General features: G+C 39.3%; 1 protein-coding gene across 3 annotated transcripts in view; it reads left to right on the top strand.

Moving 5' to 3' along the window:
- LOC126964492 (rho GTPase-activating protein 4-like) overlaps window positions 1-26303 on the top strand; it is a 34132-nt gene that overhangs the window by 5531 nt on the left and 2298 nt on the right. The window contains exons 3-14 of one of the 3 annotated variants that reach the window (XM_050807645.1): window positions 7367-7550; window positions 9995-10173; window positions 11166-11356; window positions 12869-12997; window positions 14373-14891; window positions 18505-18697; window positions 18888-19045; window positions 19126-19523; window positions 19844-19938; window positions 20989-21049; window positions 24689-24716; window positions 25614-25702. In XM_050807645.1, coding sequence (XP_050663602.1) covers window positions 7367-7550; window positions 9995-10173; window positions 11166-11356; window positions 12869-12997; window positions 14373-14891; window positions 18505-18697; window positions 18888-19045; window positions 19126-19523; window positions 19844-19938; window positions 20989-21049; window positions 24689-24716; window positions 25614-25702 — 2224 coding nt within the window. Of the gene's footprint in view, window positions 1-7366; window positions 7551-9994; window positions 10174-11165; window positions 11357-12868; window positions 12998-14372; window positions 14892-18504; window positions 18698-18887; window positions 19046-19125; window positions 19524-19843; window positions 19939-20988; window positions 21050-24688; window positions 25703-26303 lie in introns of those variants that run through there. The other 2 variants (XM_050807647.1, XM_050807646.1) reach the window with 2 other exon arrangements.

The following is a 26303-nucleotide window of genomic DNA, read 5'->3' as shown; positions in this document are numbered from 1 at the left end:
AATCATATTCTATATTTATTCCTTTTTCAAAATTATGACGCTTATTTTTTTTCGCTTGCTTTTGTTTTTTTGGCGCGGCTTTTTTTTCACCATGTCGAAAGAAAATTGTAAAATGATGAAATTTGAGCATCGAGCAGTGATTAAATTCCTAAGTAAAGAAGGAAATACGCCTACGCAGATCAGAGAGCGCATGTTAAAGGTGTTTGGTGATTCAAGTCCTTCTGAATTCGTCATAAAGTTTTGGTCGAAGCAATTTAAACATGGCCGTGAGAGCCTGGAAGACGACCCACGTAGTGGAAGGCCAATTTCTGCTGTTACCGCAGATAATGTTGAAAAGGTGAAGAACCTGATTCTTGCAGATCGGCGAATCAAGCAGTGGGAGATAGCCAGAGATGTGGGCATTAGCAAGGAACGAGTTCATGAAATTATTCACGAACATTTGGGCATGTCCAAGGTGAGCGCGCGTTGGGTCCCTAGAATGTTGACCCCCTTTGACAAACAAAGGCGAGTAGAATGTTGTCAGGCATTTCTAGACCTGGTCAAAGGTAAAGAAGAAGAGACTATCTCTCGAATTGTGACCTGTGATGAAACTTGGATTCGCCAGTGGGATCCGGAAAGCAAACAAGAGTCAATGCAATGGATATTTAAAGGAGAAAAGCCGCCAAGGAAGTTCAAGGTTCGGCCGTCGGCTGGAAAACTAATGGCCACCGTATTTTGGGATGTCGAAGGGATTTTGATGATAGATTATTTGCCTAAAAATACAACAATGAATGCTGAATATTATGCAAACTTGCTTGACCAGCTTCGTGAACAAATCAAAGAAAAGCGGAGAGGCAAACTCAGCAAAGGTGTTCTGATTTTACAAGACAATGCTCCTGTACACACAGCCTTAACGGCGAGGTCAGCCCTGAGCAAAAAAGGCTTCACAGAAATTAACCATCCACCTTATAGTCCAGATCTGGCTCCCTGTGACTATTTCTTATTCAAAGATTTAAAGAAAAAATTGAGGGGTCGCAGATTTTCGACGGGCGAAGAAATGAAGGAGGCTGTGACTGACCATTTTGACGAGCAAAATAAAAATTACTATTATAACGGCATGAAGTCACTTATTTGCAAATGTCATAAGTGTATTTCACTTGCAGGAGACTATATAGAAAAATAAAAAAAAAACTAGCCATCAAAGTCTTTTCTTTCATAGTTAGGTAGATTACTTATCAGCCTCCCCTCGTATGTATCGTGTTCCTCAATATTAGTGTTAAATGCGTAGTTAGCACTGTAGTATGTATATATGTAGAAAGGTACATATAATATGATAGAACAGTGTTTTTTCTAGGGATTTACTTGGCAGGTTGCAAGCAGAAGGAAAATGGCAAGGTAGACTATAATAAAAACACAATTTTAGTGAGAAGGTTGGCCAATCGTGGACTTTTGAAATGTTTAGAATTGAATCATTTTCTAAGTGAAGTCTATTTCTCTTTTAAGTTTTAATGTCTGTCAACATGTCAGTTCACACGGAAATTGAAGTGACGAATGGTACTTATAATTTTAGAGCTTCCCGTGCCAGCTCTTGTGTTCTTTTTACCCAGAACCAATGACTTTCTATACATATAGACAATGCACTTCATACAAAATCAAAGCTGAAATATGGCACACGTCACAAATCACACCATAATAACCTTCGACTTCTATGACTATACATTTCTGCGTTTACTCAGTTGTTTAAAATATTATTGGTCAATAGGCAGCAATGTAAACACTATTTCAGTTTCAGCTGCGTATTTTGAATTTAAAACCCGACTGTTCCATTCTGACAAGCGGGTCTTATCTGGGGACTTGTCAATAATATTGTACCATATTTAATGAAAAAATATTCGTTTTATTAAATTACTTCCGCATTTTGCACATCTATCTTATATAAATAAAAAAACCTTACCGATGATAAGTCACACCATCTTTTTTTGAGTCGTTAATGTATTATTTAAGCACTTTATAGCACACTTAGGCTTGTTAATTGACACACAGCTGACACACGACTAAGGAGAAAAGTGTGCTTACATTGTCTTTAAGCACACTTTTGCCGTTCTGTTATCAGAATGCGAATGATATGTCCATATGTATAGAACGTCATTGCCCAGAATATTTGACACTTACTGCATAAAATCATATAATATATAATATAATATTGACACACTTTTACACAATTTATCTGGTCCCAAACTAGGCATACCCTGTACTATGAGTACAAGACAACGATATATTTAATACAATATACTTAAACTTACATAAATACTTATAAACACCCATAACTCGGAAACAAACACTCATACTCATCATATAAATGTTTTTGCATCTACCGGAATTCGAACCCGGTACCTCTAGTTCAGTAGGCAGGGTCACTTACCAATGGGCTATATGGGTCGTTAAAGGTTTTGGGTAGGTATTATGATAGTCTTTTAAAATTAAATTATTTATCTGACTGACGAGGGGAGTCGACCCCATTCAGCTGGAAAGCTGTAATTGGGTCGCGAAATAAAAAAGATTGAAAAACACTGTAATGGAGCAAGATCCCAGGGCCATATGGACGATTGCGAAGTGTTACCCCCTTATTCATAATAGTCTGCTAACTTAAAGCATTGCTAATTCTCACTCTGTCTTCTTCTATTGACCTAAGTCACAATGAGAAAAAACACTCCTAAGCGGCTGTTTAAAGTTAGCGGACCATTATGAATAAGAGGGTTAGTATGTACTACTATGCATGCCTAGCTGCTAGCTTGCTGAGACGGCCAATTTCCAGGTATCAGGAAATATCGATACATAAAAACATTACTAACCTACCTCACCTAAATTCTCAAAGCTGATTTTTACCTGTATTTTTAACCGACTTCAAAAAAGAAGGAGGTTCTCAATTCGTCGGTATGTTTTTATTGTTTGTTACCCCAGAACTCTCGACTGTCTGAACCGTTTTTGATTATTCTTTTTATTTGAAAGCTGGTGCTTCCCATGTGGTCTCATTGCAATTTGGTCCAGATCTGACAATGGCATCCATTAGAAAACCATAAATGTCTTAAATTTGCTATAAGTATGTGCGCGACAAATTTACGAATAACTCGATATCGCGCCAACCGATTTCGATGATTCCTTGATGATTTTGGAATAGTGTTTTTTAAGTCGGTTGTTTTTTTGTTAAAATTTTTATCGTTTAATATAAGTCGTCAATACTCCCAGACACTCCATTACAGCTCCCAAAATTATTACTTAACTTCACGTAAATTGTGATGCTTCATTTTTATATATGTTCACCAGAAAACTATTTTAAAACCTTTTACAAGAAGACAGAGCGATTAAAGGGGCCAATCATTTTAATGCCTCCGTGTCTCTTTACAGTTTACTGATATAATATTTAAAAAAAAATCTGAAATTTAAAAAAAATCTAGTAAATTATTAAATATAGATCAACTTGTAAAAAAGTGGTTGTTCAGTAATTATGTTGGTCAGATCACATTAAGTCTAGAATATTAACTCTTCAAGTTTTTATTTATAAACTCGAGTCAACTTCAAATCTTTTTAATAAAGTTTCAGCAATTGAATGATAACCCTCACTTCTGGTCTTAATAATTACACAAACTAAATTTGCAAACAAACTTTATAAACGATGCGGGACTCGAACCCTCTGCCTCTCGCATTCCGTACGAGCGCTCTACCACTAAGATAACCGTTTGAGTGACGTTTCGTTCATAAATCTTGATGTCTCGAATTTTCTAGATGAGTTCATAATTTTTTTTTGCAAATTTTATTTGTGTAGATTTCTATTATTCGTGAAATCCATGCCGTTTTTATCCATAGATTAGCCATCTCACGGGAAATTTTAAATGCCTTTTGTGGTAGAACTCCGGGGTCAGAACTGAAGGCATTTTGTACTGCTTCTTGTGAAGAAAATGTTACACTAACATCAAACCACGCGGCTAATTCATCAGTAGGTATCTACCTCAGTAGCTGGTGTTTCTCGGGTTTCATTATTCAAGTTAAAGTTTCCTTTACGGTAGCGTTTAAACTAAAAATATAGTATCCCCTACAAATATAACTTTGATGTTGAGAGCTGTTTCCGCTGCGTTAGTTTCACGTCGGAATTCATATTCAAAAATTACTCCCAATTTTCTATGTATCCATCCATCTCTACAGAAATTATCCTTTGTATACGCGCACTTCAACAATGGCAGGGCGAACCTGTTGGGGCTGGGGGACAGTTTGTTGCCGTGCTGTTCGTCCGGGAACAATAGTGGAGCGTGGAGCTATGAAGGGCCCGGGGTGGTTCCAAAGCGAGCTATTGTACCCACTTGTCGAATGTTGGACTCGTCATAATAGCTGCAGTCATTGTTGTTTGTGTACGTGACCAGCCGGACGCGCGGGCGGCCATTGTCTTCAATCATAATGACAACTTAATATGTCCGGTGCGCGGCCGCGACGGTTTCCTGCTCTGGCTGGCTGAGAATCGTACGGCACGCGAGAGCCGCTCTGTAGTCACCCTCACTTATACATTAAATATACTCTGTAGGTTCTGCCCGGAGAAACATTTTTTGTGCTGAATATTCATTTTAAGATTCACTGATGCATTTACTACGACTTTGTTAAAACTTTTGTTTGCTGTGTGACCCGTTATAACTCGTGAACTGCCTCACCGATCGTAACTATGTATGGTGTGTAGTAAGTCCTGGCGAAAAAAACTGGAAGGAACTAAAAGCAATGGAAGTGATCCCTAGCATTCGAGCGCCTTTTTATGGAAAAGGAGGTCAAACGAGCGTACGGGTATGTGTTAAGTGATCACCTCCGCCCACATTTTTTTGCAACTCCAGAAGAATCACAGAAGCGTTGCCGGCTTTGAAGGAAGGTGTATGCGCTTTTTTTGAAGGTACTTATGTCGTATCGTCCCGAAAACATCGCACAAGTCACTTATTAAAATTAAAGACGTGAATCTGTTTTGGTACTACAGAAAAGTAAAAGAAAATGGGTGCCCTTTCAAGTCAATTGTTTCATCTATTATAAAGGTCGAGTGATCCATTTCGACAAGGATACTTGGCCATCATCATTCATCGTTCTTAGCTGATGATTACCTTGATCATATTGTTTGTGCCTTTTCATTTTTTTTCTATTACCTTAGTGTCGCGATTGCATCCACATTGGATTTCCGTTAGCAACAACAACCTGATGCCTGCCGCCGAATTCCACCTTCACACGAAACTAAACAAATTAGATTATCATCTCCACCATCTGGATATGTGACGTTCTTCCACAGTGCGGTTTTCAAGGACCTTTGGCCCTCGAACAACCAAGCTGTAAATCTTGAGCGATGTTTCCAGGACGATACGACCTTCAAACAAAGCGCGTACAGTTTTTTAAAGGACCAACATTGTGATTTAAGGTCTTGTGATTCCTCTGGTGTTGCTAGAGAATGTGGACGGCGGTCATCACTTAACATCAGGTGACCCGTACAATCGTTTGTCCTCTCTTCCATAAAAAAGTACACATGACAGAGGTGAAACCTGCATCTTGCATGAACCTCTTAACTGCATATAAAGTCCTGGTACATGTTGCTAGGATGACACCTGATTTCAATCGCTATGAAAGACATTACTATCACCACTAATATATATGTGTTCTCCTGATGTTTATAAGTAATACGTCGTGCGCTTTACGTCAGAATATATTAAAGTATAATCTTTTCTTCAAGGTGAAAAAAAATGGCGATGTAAATTTTGCGAAATTAAAAAAAAAACACCGAAATTTTTTGCTTTTTTGTTGCTAATTAGTTGTTAAAAAATTATTTTTTTTGCTCTAACCGATCGCAAAAAATCGGCAATAACGCTAACTTTACATTAAGATAGCGTGGGAATCACTGAATGTGGACTGATCAATCAAGAAAATAGAGGTCAATTTGTTGCTAATTTGTAGTTGAAAGATGCTAAGAAGAAAAAAAAAATGTTTTTTTAAATATGCCATAAACATAATAATCGGCCACGCTAGCTTAACTAACGATTTTTCCGTGGAAAAACTATGATGAAAATTTGTTGCTGTTCATACTGCAGCTTGCTTTAGCAGAAAGAGTCAGCAACAAAATAAAAACCGGAAGTCAATAGAAGTTGGAGATCGGTTTACAAAATAACCGGCCACGCTTGCTTAACTAACGATTTTTCCGCGGAAAAACTATAGTGAAAATTTGTTGCTCCTCACAGTGCAGCTTGTTTTAGCAGGGAGAGTCAGCAACAAAATAAAAACTGGTAGAGGCGGGGAGGGTCGACTTTTATTTTGGTTTTTCTGGAAAACTGTGTATTACGTTGTAATAAGAGTGATAGCACTATAATCGTGGACCAAAGCTCTATCAACTACAATTCATTAAAATTGGTTAGGTTAGGTTATGTTATGTTAGAACAGTTAAAACAACGCAGGAGCCGAGCGTAGCGTGCCGCGGTAGCGGCCGGCGAGTGCCAGAACCAAATAGTAGGCGTTTCCCCCATTACCAAATTAGGGAGGGGGGAGGGTAAACTTTTATTTTGGTTTTTCTTGAAAACTGTGTATTACGTTGTAATGTAAAGTTAGCGTTATTGCCGATCGGTTAGAGCAAAAAAATTAATTTTTAGCAACTAATTAGAAACAAAAAAGCAACAAATTTCGGTGTTTTTTTTTTTCAATTTCGCTAATTCCTTTTATCTCAAAATAATTCCCACGCTATCTTAATTTAAAGTAAGCGTTATTGCCGATTTTTTGCGGTCGGTTTTTTTGCTCTAAAGCAAAAAAATTAATTTTTTAGCATCTAATTAGCAACAAAGAAGCAACAAATTTCGGTGTTTTTTTTCAATTTCGCTAATTTTACGTCGCCATTTTTTCAGAACTTTTTCTTCAACTATGATTGCCTGGTACCAAAACACTGTGTAATGCTTCCTATCTCATTATCTCTAATGTTAATAATTATGAATTTATGTGTCTGATCTTTTTACTGTCGCTTTTTCGTTTCATCGAATTTCAAATCACAACGATGCTAAAGAAGTTTTCACTTCAATAGATAAAATAATGGTGAATTAAAGTACTTCTTGCGATCATTGTTGTTCGAGATAGATTGCTCAAAGTCAATATCGGCACTATTTATGTCTATTGTCTACATCGTTTACCTATAGATGGTGCTAGCACCAGCATGTATGTACTCTAAAACGCGCTGTAAGTATTTGTTTCTATATTGTTAGGATACTTAATATTTTATTTAATAGGCTAGCAACTAGTGTCAATAAGAAGCGTTAAACATTTAACATTGTTGGTAGTCGCATTAGAAGTCTCACTTCAAAATAATAGACACTTAGGCAGCTGATTTACATTATAGATATCCGGCTGCAGCTGAGTGAGCAGTCGCGCGTGTTAGAAGCGCGCGCGGAGGCGGCGGCGGGCGTCGCCGGCGAGCTGCATGAGCTGTGCCGACGCCGCGCAGACCTCGAGCACGAATACTCGCGAGCGCTCGACAAGCTGGCGCGTGTTGCGCAGCAGAGGCACAAGGACCACCGGCACAAGTATGTCCCGCCACCTGCCATCGCGACCGCCCGCCCGCGTCTCGCCGACGTCTATGGCTGAGACCTATAGAGCGTACTTAAACTTTGCTCAGACTTTACTTACGTAAATCATAGCTGAGTGTAGTATTTTTTTTATGAAAATATGGGACGAGACGAGCAGGACGTGGAGCTGATGGTAATTGATACAACCTGCCATTTTTGAAAAACCTAAAAATCCTAAGCGGCACTACAATAATTGCGCTCTACACCTTGAGACATAAGATGTTAAGTTTCATTTGCCCATTAATTTCACAAGCTACGGCGCCCTTCATACCGAAACACTGTAACGTGTACACATTACTGCTTCACGGCAGAAATAGACGCCGCTGTGGTACTCATAATCTAGCCGGCATACTTTGCAATGGAGACTCCCACTGGTGGTAGTAAGCTTATCATAATCTTTGATTTTATTTTTATAATCATTTGAAAGCTTAATTTGTGCTGAGATTAAGATAGCCCAAAGCAAAAGTCAAATTTTTATCACACTCGCTAAAGTTTTACGTTAGTAAAGTCTGAGCAAAGTCTAGGTACACTATAGATCTCAGCCTATGTACTGCTGTTACGAGTTCTGAAGGACAGTGTGACCCAAGTTCCAGTATCACCGCAACTCACCATCTCGATGTGTGGCGTGGTGTTACTTCACATTGCGCTTTTGATGGAACACGTCCAACCAAACTATTGAATGAATTTCATGGCGCGACGGTTCTGGGAGTGCTTGTCGTGGTGATCACGTCACAGTGACTGTGTGGTGTGGTCAAAAAAATTGAAAATAATGCTCAACGTCTACTCCGTTACTACGTTGCCGCGGTCTTTTTTAACTATCTTTTTTGGGAAGTATTTTTTTTTAATGTTTGTAATCATTCTGTTACTTTTTCCATAGTGCCCGATCTTGTTCTTCATCTTCGATGTTACGTTAGGAAAAATATTATAAAACTAAAGAAAACAGTTACAAACAAACATTCATTGAATGTCTCAGGTACAGCTAAAACATATTCGTTTGGGCACTGCCTACATTTGTATTCGTTGCAGCTTCAAAATCAATTAATTGGAAGACACCTTTACCAACCGGTTTATTCGCAAAAGTAACCAAACACCGTAAAAAAATGAGCGTAGCATTGTAGTGTTCTTCAATTGGTTTTTTTTTTCAAAAGTGTATTATAAGTTTTATTTACGGTGTCTTTGCTTGTTGAAAGAGACCATTCAAGTAGATCAGTGGTTCCCAACCTATTCTTGGCTATGGACCATTTAATTTTTTTTATTGTTAGCGGGGACCACGATGTACAAGAAAAATAAACGGAATCAATCCGAAATAGTAGATTTTACAACGAGTGCACAAACGAACCATTTTTATCCGCGACTTTTAGCGGCCCGAGCCGAAGGAGAGGGCTGTTAGTAAAGTCGAGGATAAAAAAGTTTTGTGGACGAGTTATAAACTCTGCTTTTCATTTCGATTGCGAGGAAATAAAACAGTAGTATAACATGGACATTTTTAACAATTTTAGCAAATTTGAAGAAATTCATAAACGCACGAAAAAACAAGACCTGTTTCCTGCCGCTTTTTTTTTAAATCTTGCGACATTGACATTAGGCTTGGGCTCCAGACCTATACAGCCTACTATTGAATTAATTTGGTAATATATATATTTTATAAATTAATTAAATAACCTACCGTATTTTAATATCTTTTATGTCTTAAAAAACACATGAGGCAAATAAATTAAAGTAAATATTAAAAAATAACAAATTCTATCTCTGAAATTTTTATTGTGTTTGGCTGTATGGCTCATTTTCTTTGCCTTAATATAGATACATATATAAGTAGATCCTTTTGTGCACTTGTGCACAAAAATCGATTTTGTTCAGCCTATATCGTGCACAAATAAGCAATTTCAGAGCATGAGAAGTGAAAATAAATTTTAATCAAAATGTAGAATTTAAAAATTGCATTGCACTTATATAGCATTAAGTAAGGCACCCAGGAAGAGTCTTCGAAGCTAACGCCTGACGGTGGATGATACAATGCGTTGTTGTAGCCTTAGAATTCTTCTGTTTTACTAACGTTGCCAGACCAGAGCGTGATCCCAACAAGTGTAGCCAACGTGTTTCTCCCAGCTAATGTTGTTTCTGAAAATATTTCCATATCTCTGTTCATGACGTCGCGTCGATACCTTTTGAAGTTGTTTCCAGTTGTCGTGATATCAATAATTCTTTACAATGTGCAACGTGCACGTATTGAAATTGGTTCGTGGTCCGCGGACCATATTTCGTCGACCACTGGTTAGAAACCACTGATGTAGATCCACTCGTGTTGCATGCAACATTACGTATGCCTCCATGTTTTTTAAGCATTTATAGTTTAAGCAGTGGTCAAGAGAGGAAGTTGATATGACAGTGGTTGATTGCAGGCGCGAGCAGTGGCCTCTGATAGGTGCGTACGAGTGCTGGCAAGCGGCACTGGAAAACACAAGGGCATTGTCGCGGGACCACGCGGCGCTCGCGGAGCTATACGGTGGCACGCTAGCAGCGAGGTTGCAGCGGGCTGCCGACGACGTGCTACGGCTGCATCGCAAGTGTCGTGACGTTGGTAGGTTGGGAGCGGTCTTCTGCGATCAGGGGCGTGCATTGGTTTTTTAGCAGGTAAGGTAAGGTAGGTAGGTTTACCACTGGGAGCCGGCTAGATTATGGGTACCACAACGGCGCCTATTTCTGCCGTGAAGCAGTAATGTGTACACATTACTATGTATCGTTCTGAAGGGGAAATTACTGGGCAAACGAGACTTAACTTCTTATGTCTCAAGGTGACGAAGGCAGATGTTAGTGCCGCTCAGAATTTTAGAGCTTTTCAAGAATCCGGAGCGGCACTGCATTGTAATGGACAGGGCGTATCAATTACCATTAACTGAACGTCCTGCTCGTTTGTCACGTATTTTCATTAAAAAAAACTAGGCACTGTGGATCCAACTAATCAAAGTTGAGCTTTGGAATATGCATATAATAAATATATATATCGTAGGTATCTAGTTTCTAGCGTAATGAAAAATTTTTGAGTGAATGCAGTTCAATAGAAGTTTGGTTATAAAATGAACCAAATTAAACTTAATTGCGTGCGTACAAAGTACATATGTCAGAAGTGAAACCTGCATGGTGCATGAACCTCTAAACAACATATGAATTCCTGGTACGTGTTGCTAGGATGACACATGATTGACAATATATTAAGGTATACTCGCGCCATACTTAAGAACAATCTCTTCTTTAACTATGATCGCCTGGTACCAAAACATTGTATTATGCTTCCTATCTCATTATCTCCCATGTTAAATATTATGAATTGATGCGACTGCTCCTTTTACTGTCGCTTTTTCATTTCATCGACTTTCAAATCACAACGATGATAAAGAAGTTTTCACTTCAATAGTATGCATATTTCTGTCTCATTCTTTGCCGGCTTCATCCTACACATTTTTGTATTGTGTGTTTCTTACCTGTCGTTTTTTCCGTTGCATCCGGTTTGAAATCACAACGATTCTATAGAAGTTTCACTTCAAAAAAAAAATGTGAATGTGTTGTGTGCAGTCTGCGAGCGGCAGGAGGAGATCGGCGCGGCTCTGTGTGAGGCGGCTGCGGGCGGTAAGGCGCACGCGGCCGCTGCGGCCGAGTGGCGTGCGGCTGCGCTTAAGCTGCGACTGGCTCGCACTGCGCGCGCGCAGCGGACAGACCCCGCCTCCGCCAAGAAGCTCAAAGCGCTCGACAAGGAGCTGGACAAGGTGGGTGACCTCGCTGTGTGGCTTATGAAAGGACCACAAGTTTTTTTGACACACTATTACACAAATTATCTTGTCCCAAACTAGGCATGTACTATGGGTACAAAACAACGATATATTTAATACAATATACTTACTCAAACATACATGTATACATATAAACATCAATGATTCGGAAACAAACATTCATATTCATCATATAAATGATTGCACCGGAATTCGAACCCGGGACCTCTAGCTTAGTAGTCAGTGTGACTAACCATTCGGCTACATGGGTCGTCTAATGCTTGATTGATTGCTCTCTTAGATAATTTATAGAGACCACGGAGTGCCCTCACGGGGTTCCTATCCGGCCATTGCAAGCTGAATGGGCACCTAGCCAGATTGGGTGTCAGTGAATAGAACCTGTGCAGATTCTACTGCGAAGCCGCTGAAGACCCCGTACACATCCTTCTGGAATGCGAATCAGGCTGTGGGGTGTCTTAAAATACCTTCACCTAAAGCAGAGGACGTGCCCTGCCTAAACCCTCTGAGGATCCTACGCCTTTTAAAAGTAATAGGTGTCGAGGATATAATTTAATTCTCGGCACAGTAACACGTTTCCTAGTTAGTTGCCTCGATTCTCTTCCTTAACTTTTGAGTTGAGGGTAGGCGCGCTAGCGCATGCAGGGTCACAATAGATGCTAGGATTTAAGTGCATATTAATACCCAAATCATAATAATAGATAATTTGTATGTCTAGATAGAGTCTCTTGCTGTTAGACAACCGATAAAAATAGGCCACGAATAATACTTTAGTGTGCGTGACAAGCTACGTCTTGCACTCGCGATTTGCTATGACACTTTGTGTAAGTGCACGTGAATTGCTCAAAATAGAGTTTAGTTCTAAAGTCTATTTTTTTCGACGTTTTCACAGCTGTCATAGTCTATGTAGACGTAATCTAAGATTGTTCCCTTCATCATCATCGAATTAAATTGATATTAAAAACTGCCTGCATGGTTAACAATTATATTTGTAATAAAGCACATCTTACAAACCTTACCAGAATATAATTCATTGTAAATATAGTCATAATTTAGTGTACATTTGCGTAGATTATTATTACTTTTGTTTTCTTTTTTGTGTTCATTAATTATTTAATTGTTATAGATTTAATTTACTCCAACTAGCTATAACTAAGAACATTATTTATTTCTCTTTAATTTCAATTAGTATTGCATAAACACATTTTCTATGTACCTACCATTGAAGACCTCAAGATTTTACATAGATGTGGATAGCGTATCTGAATAAAATTTATTATATTTATATGTTATTTCTTTATGTACCGACTTTGTAAGTTGTAGTTCTTTGCTTTTCTGATTAAAAAAAAGAATCTAACAATTAAAATACGTTTACGTTAGTTAAAATTGTACTTAATTAAGATTCTAAAATTGTTTTGATGTTACAGACGTAGTGTGTCGCATCTCGCCATGTCTTGTGTTGTAATCTGACTTTTGTATTTGTTTGAGCAGCGTCGGGCGCGTCACAGCGAAGCACGGGCAAAGGCTTTGCGAGCGCGGGCAGAGTACGTGCTTAGCCTAGAAGCGGCCAATGCCACGTTGCAGCGGTACTACCTAGATGACATTGCGGACGTAATGCGGGTGCGTAGTAACCCTCGATACTATTATTACATCAATTTAATAGTAGACTGTATAGGTCTGGAGCCCAAACCTAATATCAATATCGTAAGATTTAAAAAAAAACGGCGGTAAACAGAGGGCCTACCATCAACTTTTAATAAGCGATGCGATTCCGATGCAGTTCGATTTAGGTACCTAAACTGAATCGCTAAAATTCGTACCATGAAGTGCCTTTTACTGAATGGCGTTTGGATCCCATAAGAAGAATGAACGAAATAAATTTGTCTGTGGTGAGAAAGAGATGACTCTCTATAGTCGTTGCATAAGTTTGTCTCTCTTACTTGAATCATATCGTTGCGTTTCGAAACCTAAACTGATATGATTTTAGCGGATTTTTTGCGTAGAAAATACTAAAAAAAAATTAAATTTGCGCTATAGCGTCAAATTATAAACCATTAAGCTTTTTTTGTACTTATTAAATAATATTAATATAAATAAATATAGTTCTTTGAATTACAAATTAAATGTTTGCTTAAGTGTTTTCGTAAAAATAACGAGTTATGAATTCATTGATGTTTGATATGACAGGGCCACAGAGTACTTTTTTTTTAATTTGTTCTTGCGAACAGGCTATAGTCCGGGCCCTTACTGCCTCGTCTTTTGTATTTTCATTTTTGGTATTTATTTTCAATATTTTGTTGTAGAAAAAAGTCCGATAAAGTATTCACACCTCATTTTTCATCATTAAAATTTTCCTTTTCTGTGTGTTTTCACTATCTTTAAAATGTTATTAACAACACGATTTACTTTCCTCTAAGGAAGTAGAAAAACTTTTTGCGAATCGCTCACTTTAACACATAAGCTATCCAGTTTAGCTTGAAATATTACCTCATGGTACGAATGAATGAACGAACTAAATCAGTTTGCGATACAGTTGATATCATTTTTAACATTCAATTGACATCATTGCGATTTAATTAGTTGATTTGACGTCAACCTAAATTAGATAGCTCTAATTACGTCGTGGGACGAAATAGCAAAGCAGTTCATTTTAGGTTGTCAATTCAATCGCAATAAGAGTTCATGGTAGGCACGCAGGTCTTGTTTTTCGTGCGTTTATTAATTTCTTCAATTTTGCTAAAATTTTTTAAAATGTCCATGTTAGACTACTGTTTTATTTCCTCGCAATCGAAATGAAAAGCAGAGTTTATAACTCGTCCACAAAACCATTTCATCCCCGACATTACTATCAGCTGCTTAAAGTCTCGGATAAAAATGGTTTGTTTTGTGCACTTGTTATAAAATCCATAATTGCTCACTTGTTGAACAATTAACTATTACGCTGTTAGTAAATTAAGGAATAAATAAATGAATTAAGTCTGGGTTCTGGATGTAGTGCACGGAGGTGGGGTACGAGGCGGTTGTGTCGCGAGCCGTGCGGTCGGCGGCGGCGGCCGATGCGGCGCGTGCGCAGTCCTTGCGGAGCGCCGGCGCCGCGCTCGTAGCTACCGCTGACCGCCTGGACGCGCTCGGCGACCGACAGCGCACGCGCGAAGCACACGCCGCTGCGTTCACACCGCCGCGGCCGCTGGCGCCGCGCGCCGACCGCGAGCCGCGCGCGGACGACGCGGACGACGACGCGGAGGCCGCGGACGAGCCGGAGGACGAAGGCGTGGCCGCGGTGCGCCATGAGGTGTCGGCGCGCCTGCGCCAGCTGGAGGCGGCGGCGGCTGCTCTGCGGGCTGAGGTGCGCGAGCGAGCCAAGACGCTGGACGCCGCCGAGGCCGAGCTGGTCCGGCAGGTGGCGGGGCCCGCCGCGCTGTGGGACGCGGCCGGCCTGCTCGAGTCCGCCGCGCCGCACCCGCCGCACGACGACGACGCACCGCGCCGCGACCAGGAGGACTACTACTTGGAGGTGAGCTGTTGTCCTTCTTCCTTACTCATAAATACTGTGCGGATTCGGGGAAGACAGCTACTGTCTAATTGTTAAACACTATATAAAGTCACTCCAAAAGAGTTTTTTTTATTTATTTGATCCACCAATTACACAGTACAGTGTCTTCCCTATAAACGGTCGGCACGAGTTACAGAATGGTACCAAAGAGATGGCAAAAGAAAACGGGAAAGACAGCAAGATGGGAAGATGAAATAAATTGACAACAGGACCTAACTGAAGAAGAGTTGCCCAAAACAGAAAAGAGTGGAAATCGTTGGACGAGGCCTTTGCCAATCGGCACGCCGAACATAAAGACATTTGATAGTTTATACTTTACAGCCTAAAATTAATTGTAAAAAAAAAATATTAATTGTTTTTAGTACTGTATAAAATGGCTTTATTATTAATATTCAAGTTACTCCAAGTTTAAAAATAATATGATATAAGTATGTACATATTGCTCAAAAAACGACGTAATAAAATAATTTGCAATAATTATTCAAAATACTTCAATTTAACAGAAAATAATATATGTAATAATGTCAAATCATTTTGAAAGTATGTTAATGATAAAAAAGCTACAAAAAGTAATTTACCCCATGAAATGTATGGAGTTGATGTAAATGCCATTAGTCTAAACGTAGCAAACCTTTTTGCCACACATTTTAGCTCAGTATACTCAGACTTCACTGTTTCTTTTTCTCGTTGTACCAATATACCGACCCATAAATATAACAATATGTCACTTAATACCATCAACTTTACAGAAAGAGAGGTTCCAAAAAAAACAGACTTGAATTTTAATAAAGGATCTGGGCCTGATAACATTCCACCAGTATTTATCAAAAGATGTCCTATCGGTCTTTCATATCCTCTGTCGATAATTTTCAATAAATCTCTCGAAACAAGCACATTCCCGGAAGAATGGAAAAAAGCTCGCATTGTACCCATTTACAAAAAGGGTGAGATTAATAATGTCGAAAATTATAGACCAATTTCAATTTTAAGTACATTTTCAAAATTATTCGAATCTCTAAATTGCCCAGTATTAATGTCACACTGCAAAAAATACCTCAATGATAAGCAGCATGGTTTTCGATGTGGTAGATCTGTAGAATCTAATCTGTTTCATTATATTAATAACATCGTGCAAGCCATGGACAATGAACGACAAATTGATAGCATATACACAGACTTTTCCAGTGCTTTCGACAAAGTGAACCATAAAATCCTTCACTCCAAACTTTATAAACAATATGGCATTGGAGGAAACTTATTGAAATGGTTAGAATCATATCTTATAAATAGGTATCAATTTGTTTCTATTAACGGCGAGTCTTCGTCCAAATTTATTGCTGATTCTGGAGTACCTCAGGGATCTAACCTTGGACCTCTGCTTTTTGCATTGTTTATAAATGATATAAGTTCATGCATTAAACACTCAGAGATGGAATCTGGAGACGACTGGAATCCAATACTATTCAGTACATAGTGACTGAATCGAGAGGATAAATCGTACGTTTACTCGACATCTGTGTAAAAACAATAAAAACATAAGCAATAGAAGTGATTATAATTCCAGGTTACAATTCTTCAATTTACAAAAATTAGCAGCTCGTCGGCGTATGCTTGACATTACATATCTGTACAAAATTGTAAACAATAAAATAGATTATTTCAAGTACCTCAACGTAATACTTGAAATAAAACCAATTTTTTGTATTTACCGGTTACGAGAACCAATATTGGACGGAATGCACCTTTCTATAGGATTTTTTCCACATATAACTCCATAATTTTAAATAATGCTGATTTAGATCTCTTCAACGACAATTTAGCGGATCTTAAAAGAAAATTGCTTGCAATTGCTTAATATTGTCATAAGATTTTCTTGTATATATTTATAAATTGTTAATTTCAATCATATTTTGTAATAAGTTTAATTTAATTTACTAGTATTTTGTTTTAATTTTTAAGTCTTGTTTTTGCCTATTGTTAATATCTATTATGAAATGCTGTGAATGCCTTTAAGTAATAGATATACTAGACTATATAGAATCTTAATATTGTGTAAGCAAATGTCATGTATACCTATTGTTGGTGTTCCAATAAACAAATAAAATTACTTTTCCCTGTCATGTAATCTGTAGTGACAAAGGTAACATAAAGACAAACCGTTTTAAATTTGGAAGAGCTTTACTTCTTTTTATTTATTTATTAAGTTTACACACATTACACATATTATCCTTACAAATTAGTTTTATACATACAGGGTAACGTATCTGATTTGCGCAACAATTACGTTGTACATAGCTTTGGTAAAACACTATTAAAAATACTAATACTAAATGACTTTAAATTTTACAATAAATAATAACAATAATCAAGACTAAATTCTTAAATGCTTATTTACTTCGCGTTTACTAGTAACGCAGCTAGAGTTACTGGGAAAGTATATATTTTTTGTTTTTCCTTTTTTATTCTTCTATTTTTTCGTTTTAACAATTTTTTTTAATGTGATATTTTCTTGATTACTTCTCCATGACGCGTTGAACATTGGTTTCACTGGTACTTCATCCAAGTGAGTCTTCTGAATGCTATTTCTGTACTATCTCTATTAAGAACAGATTTGTCCAACCTGCTTATAACAAGAGTGCTACGATGGAACTGCGGATTGTAAAGTCACATAACTCTTGCCAGCGCTGAGGATGTCACAAGTAAACCTGATTTTCAGTAATCTCCATTTATAAATGTTAATTTATTATTACCTTATCTTGCAAATAAAGATGATTTGATTTGATTTTGATTTGAAATTTTTGTAATGGGTGTATGTAGGGAGACATGATGTGAGTATACTTAGTCTGTGTACTTGACGGATATGTGTTCATGTCGTTTACAATCAAGTGTACTTGTCAAATGACAAGCCATAATTTGCGTTTCTCTCAGAGTTCAATTCGAAGTTTTTAATAAGCTATATATATATATATAATATATATTTGAACTGCCTTAAAACCTTGCTGAACAATTCTACATACCTATACTCATACTTAGTACCAGGAAAAGCACCTAGAAAACCAATGCACGCCATTGGTTTTCTAGCAACGTAGGCATTGTAGATCTAACTAGTTGCAGTTGAGTTTTAGTCCGACAGTACGACATAAGTTGTATGATTGTAGTTCTTGAAAAACGTTTAAAGTCTCGAACATCACATTTTAAGGAATTCATGTTTAAAGGTTAATAAATATTAGTGTATACATGATGGTTGGGCTACTCAGTCATGATGTCATATAAAGAGTGACAGTAGGGCTGCCATTTTTCGTCAGTCACGTTAATATGAATCACGTGACCAGTTATGCGTTCTTAAATCAATTTCGATATGATTGTGGTTCGGAACCTTTTTCTGGAATTACGTCCGTATGAAACCCTTCTTGCTTCCTATATGCAATCTGTATACTGCCTACCGTATGTAGTAAATTAACTTTAACACTAGTGCTGTATTTATTTAGGTTCATAAAGAGGTAGGCACTGCCTAATTGCCTGATATGCACGCCCCTGCTTAGTACATGTAGAAATAATATTATGTTGATTGCAGAAATTCCGTTCGTACGTGACGTGCGCGGGGCGGCTAGCGCGGCTAGAAGGTCGTGCGGCCGGCGCTCGGGAGCGGCTCGCGGCGCTCGGGGGCGCGGGGCCGGGGGCGGCGGGGGACGGACTGTTCACGGCGCCCGTCGACGACGAGTTGCCAGTGCCGCTCACGTCGTGCGTGCGGGTCATCGCCACGTACGGTGAGAACGGACTACTCGGTTGTTTGCTAAAATTAATATATTTGGCTTCCGCTCCCATTTTTACAAAACAAAATGGCGCATTTGCTGAGTAATGTAAAGATAAATGATGTAACACTTAAAGTTACGTATAAAGTCATCAAATCGCCTCGACTCGGCTCGGCGGATGATATTGAAGTGTTGCCGTCGGCAGGGTTACGGCAGCAGGGTATCTTCCGCGTGTCGGGCTCTCAGGTGGAGATGATGGCGCTCCGGGCGGCCTTCGCGCGCGGCGAGGACCCGCTGCGTGACGTGCGCGACGCTACAGACCTCAACTCCGTGTGTGGCCTCCTCAAGCTGTACCTGCGCGAGGTGAGTGCGGGCCGAGCTCGCGGGTGTCGTCGCCCGATTGTCGGATATCGCTGCGTGAGATATATACCTGTCGTGTATAGATGCGGCCGCCGCTGCTAGAGGGCGCGGCGCGTGAGCGGCTGTTGCGGCTGGCGGCGGAGGGTTCAGCCGAGGGCGCGGCGGGCGCAGACGAGGGGCAGTTCGTGAGTCGCGCTCGCTCGGCGCTGCTGCCCGCGCTGGCGCCGCCGGCGCTGCTGACTCTGCGCTACCTGTTCGCGTTCCTGGCGCACCTGGCCGCGCACGCCTCGCACAATATGATGGACGCCTGGAACCTGGCCATCTGCCTGGGGCCCACGCTGCTGCCGGCGGGCGGCCACGGCGGCGCCCAGGTCACGGCCCAGAACCTCGTCAACGAGCTCCTCAAACGGCTCATCGTGCACCATCACGCCGTCTTCCCGCAGGACGTCGCGCCGCACACGCTCTTCGTGCCGCCCGCTACGTGAGTTGGACACGAATTTCCTTGCCGGCTGATACTTTTTACTTCCCTGCCCTTTTGAGCACTTCTACAGGAGCACTTCGTTTCGACAAGGGATGGGTCCATGAAGGACCGGACCTGTCTGTCTTTGACCGAGTGTAGATGGCCCACAAAAGTAACGCTTTGACTTATTGACTTGTAATTTATATATTTGACTTTATTTTAATTATATATTTTATACTGTGTCTGTACTATGGATCAAAGGTCTGTAATAAAGTATTATTATTATTATTATTATTGGCGTGAATGTTGGCGACATGATAACATGGATGTTGACATTACAGGGAGGACAGCGAAGTGGACGGTGGGGCGGAGACGGTGGACGGCGGGGAGGGGCGGGGCTATGCGCAGCTCTCCGACGACGAGAACAGTGAGACTGGTCAGTGATATATACGAACACATACATACACCCTGAGTGTGAAAGTGATGATAGGTTATTAAACGAGGCTTACTCAATGTGTCCAATCAAAACTCATTGAAGATAATATATATTAGAACTTCGGTGAGACCTTTTCTAGCGTGGATTATATTAAAATCAAAATAATTTAGGTGGACGGACCTATGTAGGACTGTACCTCGCGATTAGACCTTGAGAACTAAATAGATAACAGACGTCTGCGTCAGAATTGTATTGGGAGGTAGAGTAAGTTAAAATCTCTCTCTCGTCAAGAGCCTTGCGGCGATTCTATGGACGCTAAGGATACAGATGTACGGGCGGTTTTCCTTTATGTAAAACAACTAATGAGCGTTCTTATAATAAACTCTGGGTTCTTCGCGGTCAATAGTTCGAGGTGGTCCAGGTGCGGGTGTCTAGTCTTTTAATTGCTATTTAGTCGAGTCTGACGTACTGGATCTCTGCAAACCATAAATGCACTTTTCCCGCAGAACACTAAGGCTCAGATCTAAAGTTTTCTCGTAAAACTTAGGTAAGTGTAAGCTTAGCAAGAACGATCTTCAATTTCTTTTTTGTAGTCATTTGGCAGCGTAAATTATAAAAAATTTGATGTAGGCGTTACTTTACGGAAATCCATAATCATCCTAATGTTTTGAGTTTTTCTTTAGTGTTAATTCCCAACATTCAAAGACTTGAGTCTCGTGCCAGATTCTGGCGAGTCAACATGTCCTGATCTTGCCTCGTGTAGAGGCGAAACACGTGTCGAATTGTTTAAAAGACAAATATTGGCGGAATTAACACTAAAGAAAAAGTCAAAACATTTGGATAGCTGAAATTATGCTGAGTTTAAGCTAAGACAGCTCAATACAAATGTAGATCAATTCGCGTATCACCACACTCAGTTAAGTTTTACGTAAGTAAAGTCTGAACAAAGTCTAAGTGCGCTCTATAGACCTCAGCCTTAAAAGCATACACACATTTTGTTGTTTTGGCTGGCGAGCCGCGACTGATCTACATTGTGCGGTGTGTTCACAGAGACCGAGCCTAGCGAAGAGGATGGCGACCCGGCGGAGCAGGGGGGCGGCGAGCAGCACAGGTACCCACGATACTATTACTAAGTGTTATATAGATGAACAATATTGCACGCGAAGCGGCGAGGTTGTGCTTTATAACGGACCTGTCAAGGTCACACGACTTCCACTCTTTAAACTGCATATTTTTTTCTATTACTCTTACACATTATAAAAAGCACATCAATATAAAGCTGAGACTCTAATGAATAATCCTGATACTTTTTTTAAGTTGTCGTATACGTATTATTATTAAAAAAGACTATTAAAAAAAATTATCGAGGACGTCCATTAGTCTGTGATTCAAAAAAACGGCGTGGTACGGATGTCTCGAGAACGACTTGAAGAAACGCCTTAATTTTTTTTCACAATTTTTAGCGTTCGAGGCGTGCACTTTTGGATTTTCACAATATTAGAAATTCACAGACGCTTCTCCTTCCAGTCAAGCTTAACCAATACTGCTACTCTTTGCCCTTATACTCTTAATCAAATTTTTATTATATAAGCAACCGTGGAAAAGGCATTTAAACCAAACTCGATAAGATGTTTTTGCGAATTATTCGCAAAAGCCTATCTTTACCACTTAATATCATATATAATCGGTACTTGAAAACTTAAAAAAATACCGTCCCATCTCTTAAGTGCCAGTAGCATGGTGTTCGCATCTATTTTCTGCCACTTTATCTCTAACCACTTGAAATCAATCTAAACTCCTAATTAGCATGCTTTTAACGGAGTGGTGTGTCCACCATATCGAAGCTTGCTGTTTACTTCTCCTATTTCACCGAAAAGGTTGACAAAGATCATCAAATCGACGCCGTCTACACAAACATCAACAAAGCTTTCGACAAAGTTGACCACAGCTTACTCTTACACAAATTGTACAATCTCGGTATTTTTGGAAGCTTGCTGAATTGGTTTGTTTCCTTACTGTCATCTATAAGGTATAAAGTTACGGTTTGCGGTTAAGAGTTCGCCACTTATGTCGTGACTTCAGAGGCTCCACAAGGTTCTCACTTAGGTCCGATACTTTTTCTGGCGTTTATAAATGACCTCTCAAGTGGACAAGATGAAAGATCTTGGTTTATTTTTTGTCGTGAGGTAAAATTTCTTTCCCACTAAAGAAATAGTGAATAAGTCATACAGGTTGCTGGGATCTATACTAGTCAAAACAAAACAAGGGCCACAATAATTTTTTGGCCTCGGTAGCGATAATTTATTTTTTGTGCATTCTCAAGTAGCTGATAATTTATTGTGGTGTTACCATATTTGTTTACACACATTTTTTGAGCATTCCACCCGCATAATTGTTTAAAGTGGGTAGTTTTAGATAATTTATTGTAACCACTTGATTCTACCCGATTGTAAGACGGATTTCAACTCAGTGAAATTGACGATTCTCTCAGGAACACTGTAAGTTTTGATTGACTAGTGGCTGAATTAACATTTAAAAAAAAGTTATGCCGAGAATCCGGAGTCATATGGACTTGCCAACCGTAACTAGGGCCTTAACATTGCTTCAAGAAGGCCATTCCAAGCGTTCTGTGGCGTTGCAGCTGGGTTTTTCCCGGCGAGCGATCCAGAATACTTGGAATCGTTTTCAAGAGACTGGCAGACTAACCAATAGACGGGGATCTGACAGAGTTCGAGCAACTACAGCACAGGAGGACCGCTACGTGCGCTTGACTGCGCGTAGAGAACGATGTATAACAGCCCGTTCCTTACAAAACCATTTGCGGCAGGCGACCGGTACACCTGTTAGTGATTAAACTATTAGAAATCGTTTACACGAGGACCAGCAGTTCTCCAGGAGACGCGTAGTGCGGATACCATTAACAAGTGCTCATAATGCAAACCGATTATCATTCGCAAGGCAGCATGTGGCGTGGGATATGAATGATTGGAGGACAGTATTGTTTACGGATGAGTGAAAAGTTAAATTTTTTAGTGATGACCGTTGCATTAGGGTCTGGAGGCGTGAAGGTGAGCGATTTTCGGATGCTTGCATCCATGAAAGTGACAGATTTGGGTGCCCCAATGTTATGGTATGGGTAGGAATCTCTATGTCCGGCAGAACCGAGATGGTAATTCAAAACGAAGGCACAATAACAGCTCAACGTTACATCGAGGAGGTCATAAGACCCCATGTGGTCTCATATGCACACAAAATCGGCGCAAGATTCCACCTGATGCGCGATAATGCTCGCGGTCATACAGCTAGGGTCACCAGAGAAGCCCTAGAGAAGGCTGGTATACAGGTGTTGGACTGGCCTGCAAACAGTCCGGATCTAAATCCCATTGAACACATGTGGGACTTACTGAAACGCAGTGTTCGAAGCACAAACCAACCCGTGCACAATCAAAGACAGCTAATAAACGTTCTGAAATCAAGCTGGGAACAAATTCCTCAAGAATCAGTGGTACACCTGGTGGAGAGTGTACCTTCTAGGCTTCAAGAGTGCATTAGTAATCGAGGACGGCATACTAGATATTGAGGAATGTCATAAATCAACCGACATTTTAGGTTTTTATTTTTTTAGAATTTTTTTTCCTGACTATTTATTTTTGCAAAAATGTTAATTCTTAGAAAAAGTGGAGAAAATTTATTTTTTTAATGGAATGCACCATTATTTTATTCTGTCTACAATAAAAATCAATCAATTTATCCAATTGAATCATTGATCAACCTTTAAACCTCAAGGATTCATGAGAATACTGTAAAAACGTGGTGGCCCTTATTTTGTTTTGACTAGTATATAAGGAGAAATTTAAAAATTTTCAAATATAATACAGTTCTGAAGTAATACATATATAACAATCATATTATATTTGCGTATATTTCACCGGCGACATCCTTTACAGAAACGGTGTTCTTCTGGTTTTATTAACATAAACAATCCGAATAAAAAAAGTACTTTATAGAATTTTTGGTTGTTTCTGTTGTCTGTATGTATGTCCGGCAAACCGTAAAGACTACAGAATAGATTTAATTCTAATATTGCATGAATGCAAGTCGGGACAATGTTTAAGCTACATATTGCAGGCAAAATATTCTTACTGTTTTATAGCGTAACTCAGCTGGACGACGTCTTAGGCAGCATCTAGTTTTATAATATATTTTATTAGGAAATTTAAACTTAGTATAATAATAGGCTGTTGATAATTTCTACCTGTGCCTCCACAAATATGTATTTAAAAGTTATAGAAGGCATTTAATATGTCAAAATTGACTCCATTAGATTTTTTTTGATGTCATTTATAATATATCTACCGCTTCGGAAACAAATGGCACTCTGAGAGAGAAGAAGCGGCGCAAGAAACTCCCAGCATTCTTTTTTTGCGCTCCATTTAATAAAATATACAATATTATACTGTCATTGTTATTGCTATAAAATAATCATAATCTAGTCCTAGGCTGACCGATCACTTAAGATATTCAACTGTGGAATAGTAGAATTTACGACTGAGCCATTTTTTAATAAAACATTTAAATTTATTTATAGATAATGCCTGAAAAATGTCTGGGACTTTATTATAAAAGTATATAACATTTACCCTTAAAGCTATTATGTATCTTATGGTTTTATATTTGGAGGACATTCCAGTGTGTATTGTATTGTTTTGTTGATGTAAAAATTAAGTAATTAATAATATTTTGTTCGCAGATGTTCCGCCACTCAGCCGCGCGCACAGGTGGCGTCTTAGCGCACACATACACACCCACACAGACGCGCACTTATGCTTGAACTCACACACACAAACACATCATGGAGACGGACACAAGAACACGTATTGTGTAGTGTACAGTGCTAAGTGTGTAGCGTGGAAGCTGCAGGGACCGGCTTGTAGATGACATTGCTAGAGTATTGTGTATTAGTGTAGTGAAGTGAATGATTTTATATTGCTCACTTTCAGTCAAGCGTTTCAGCCTTTCAAACCACTGTCTGCAATTCTATCAGGCTCAAAATTTGCTTTTTTATGGGCTACTGTTCTCTCCTAAGTACCAGTTCCTTCGATTTGTTCGCATACAACGAAGAGTGGGTCGAATCATTGACGATCACTTCCCATCGGTCTTTGGCATTGTGTAGAAATCTCTGCATTTTTACCGAATATATCACGGCTATGTTTGGAGGAGTTCTTTACGCTAAACAAGCATTAAAATTCCACCACCGAACACCGCTATAAGAAATTAAAAAAATACACGTGTTTCGCAAGACCTCACAAACACCTTGTAGAAACATCTACCTCAACGCGTAACCTTCACGCTCGGTGAATACTCTCAATTCCAAGGACGGAGCGCATTACTCGACCTATGGTGTGTTGATGTATATGGGCGACGGTAATTATTTTCCACTGAGTTAAAGCCTCCTTACCTTATACCTGTAGATAAATTGCACTAACGGCTTCGCTCCGCACTATATTCAGAGTGAGTGCCCGCTGCCGGCCTTCGCTTGGGACTCGCGTCTCTTTTGCGCGGTGTGCTAGTTATGCTGTGTTGTATCCCGCATGCGTGTTAAAATAGTTTTGTCTGTTAACACTGAGCGAGAACAGAGATCCGTATAAAACAAGCGCCGTGTCCACACTCCACAGACGCCGAGCGAGACTGCCGCGGAGGCCGCGCCACAGACCACGCCCACTCCAGTCGGCCCCGCCCCTCCGCCGCGCGATACCGGCTGCAGGTAAACTATATTTCAATCTCTTAGCTTGTTTTTAAGCTACCAACACCTAAGTGGAACGTTCTTCGTTTCCTATTGCATATAAAAAAAAATATTAAAATTTCATTATAAATTTGAACTTAGTGGTAATTACTATCTAATATATTGTTTTAACTAAATTATTAAAAAAAAAATAGCACTACGTTATGATTTCTTAATACACTTATTACTTTACTTACACTAATAAATAATGCAATTAATATGAGTTTTTAAGTTAATCCATCGCACAGCATTGTGATTATCTACTGATCCAAAAATTAATTACTTATAACCATGTGATGTGATCTTCGACAGGTCCGAGAAAGTTATAAAAAGTAAACATGTATTTAGTTATACCAACCAATAAATAGTAGAGATCCACGTATGCACTATAAAAACCATTAATAATAGTAATTTAAGTATTGAATATCGATATTTTTTATACGTAATATAGCACCAACTTCGAAATGTCGAACACGGACTAGTAAAAAAAGAAAGACTCCGCGCCGTGATATTAGCCATTTGCTTAGTACCTTTATGCTAGTGTGTGTGCGGTTACGGGGTATACCAGTTAAACAATTTTTTT

Source organism: Leptidea sinapis, chromosome 5, assembly GCF_905404315.1.
Source record: "Leptidea sinapis chromosome 5, ilLepSina1.1, whole genome shotgun sequence".
In the NCBI taxonomy this organism is placed as follows: Eukaryota; Metazoa; Arthropoda; class Insecta; order Lepidoptera; family Pieridae; genus Leptidea; species Leptidea sinapis.
The sequence above is the reverse complement of the archived record's forward strand: the minus strand, read 5'-3'. Positions and strand labels throughout refer to the sequence as shown.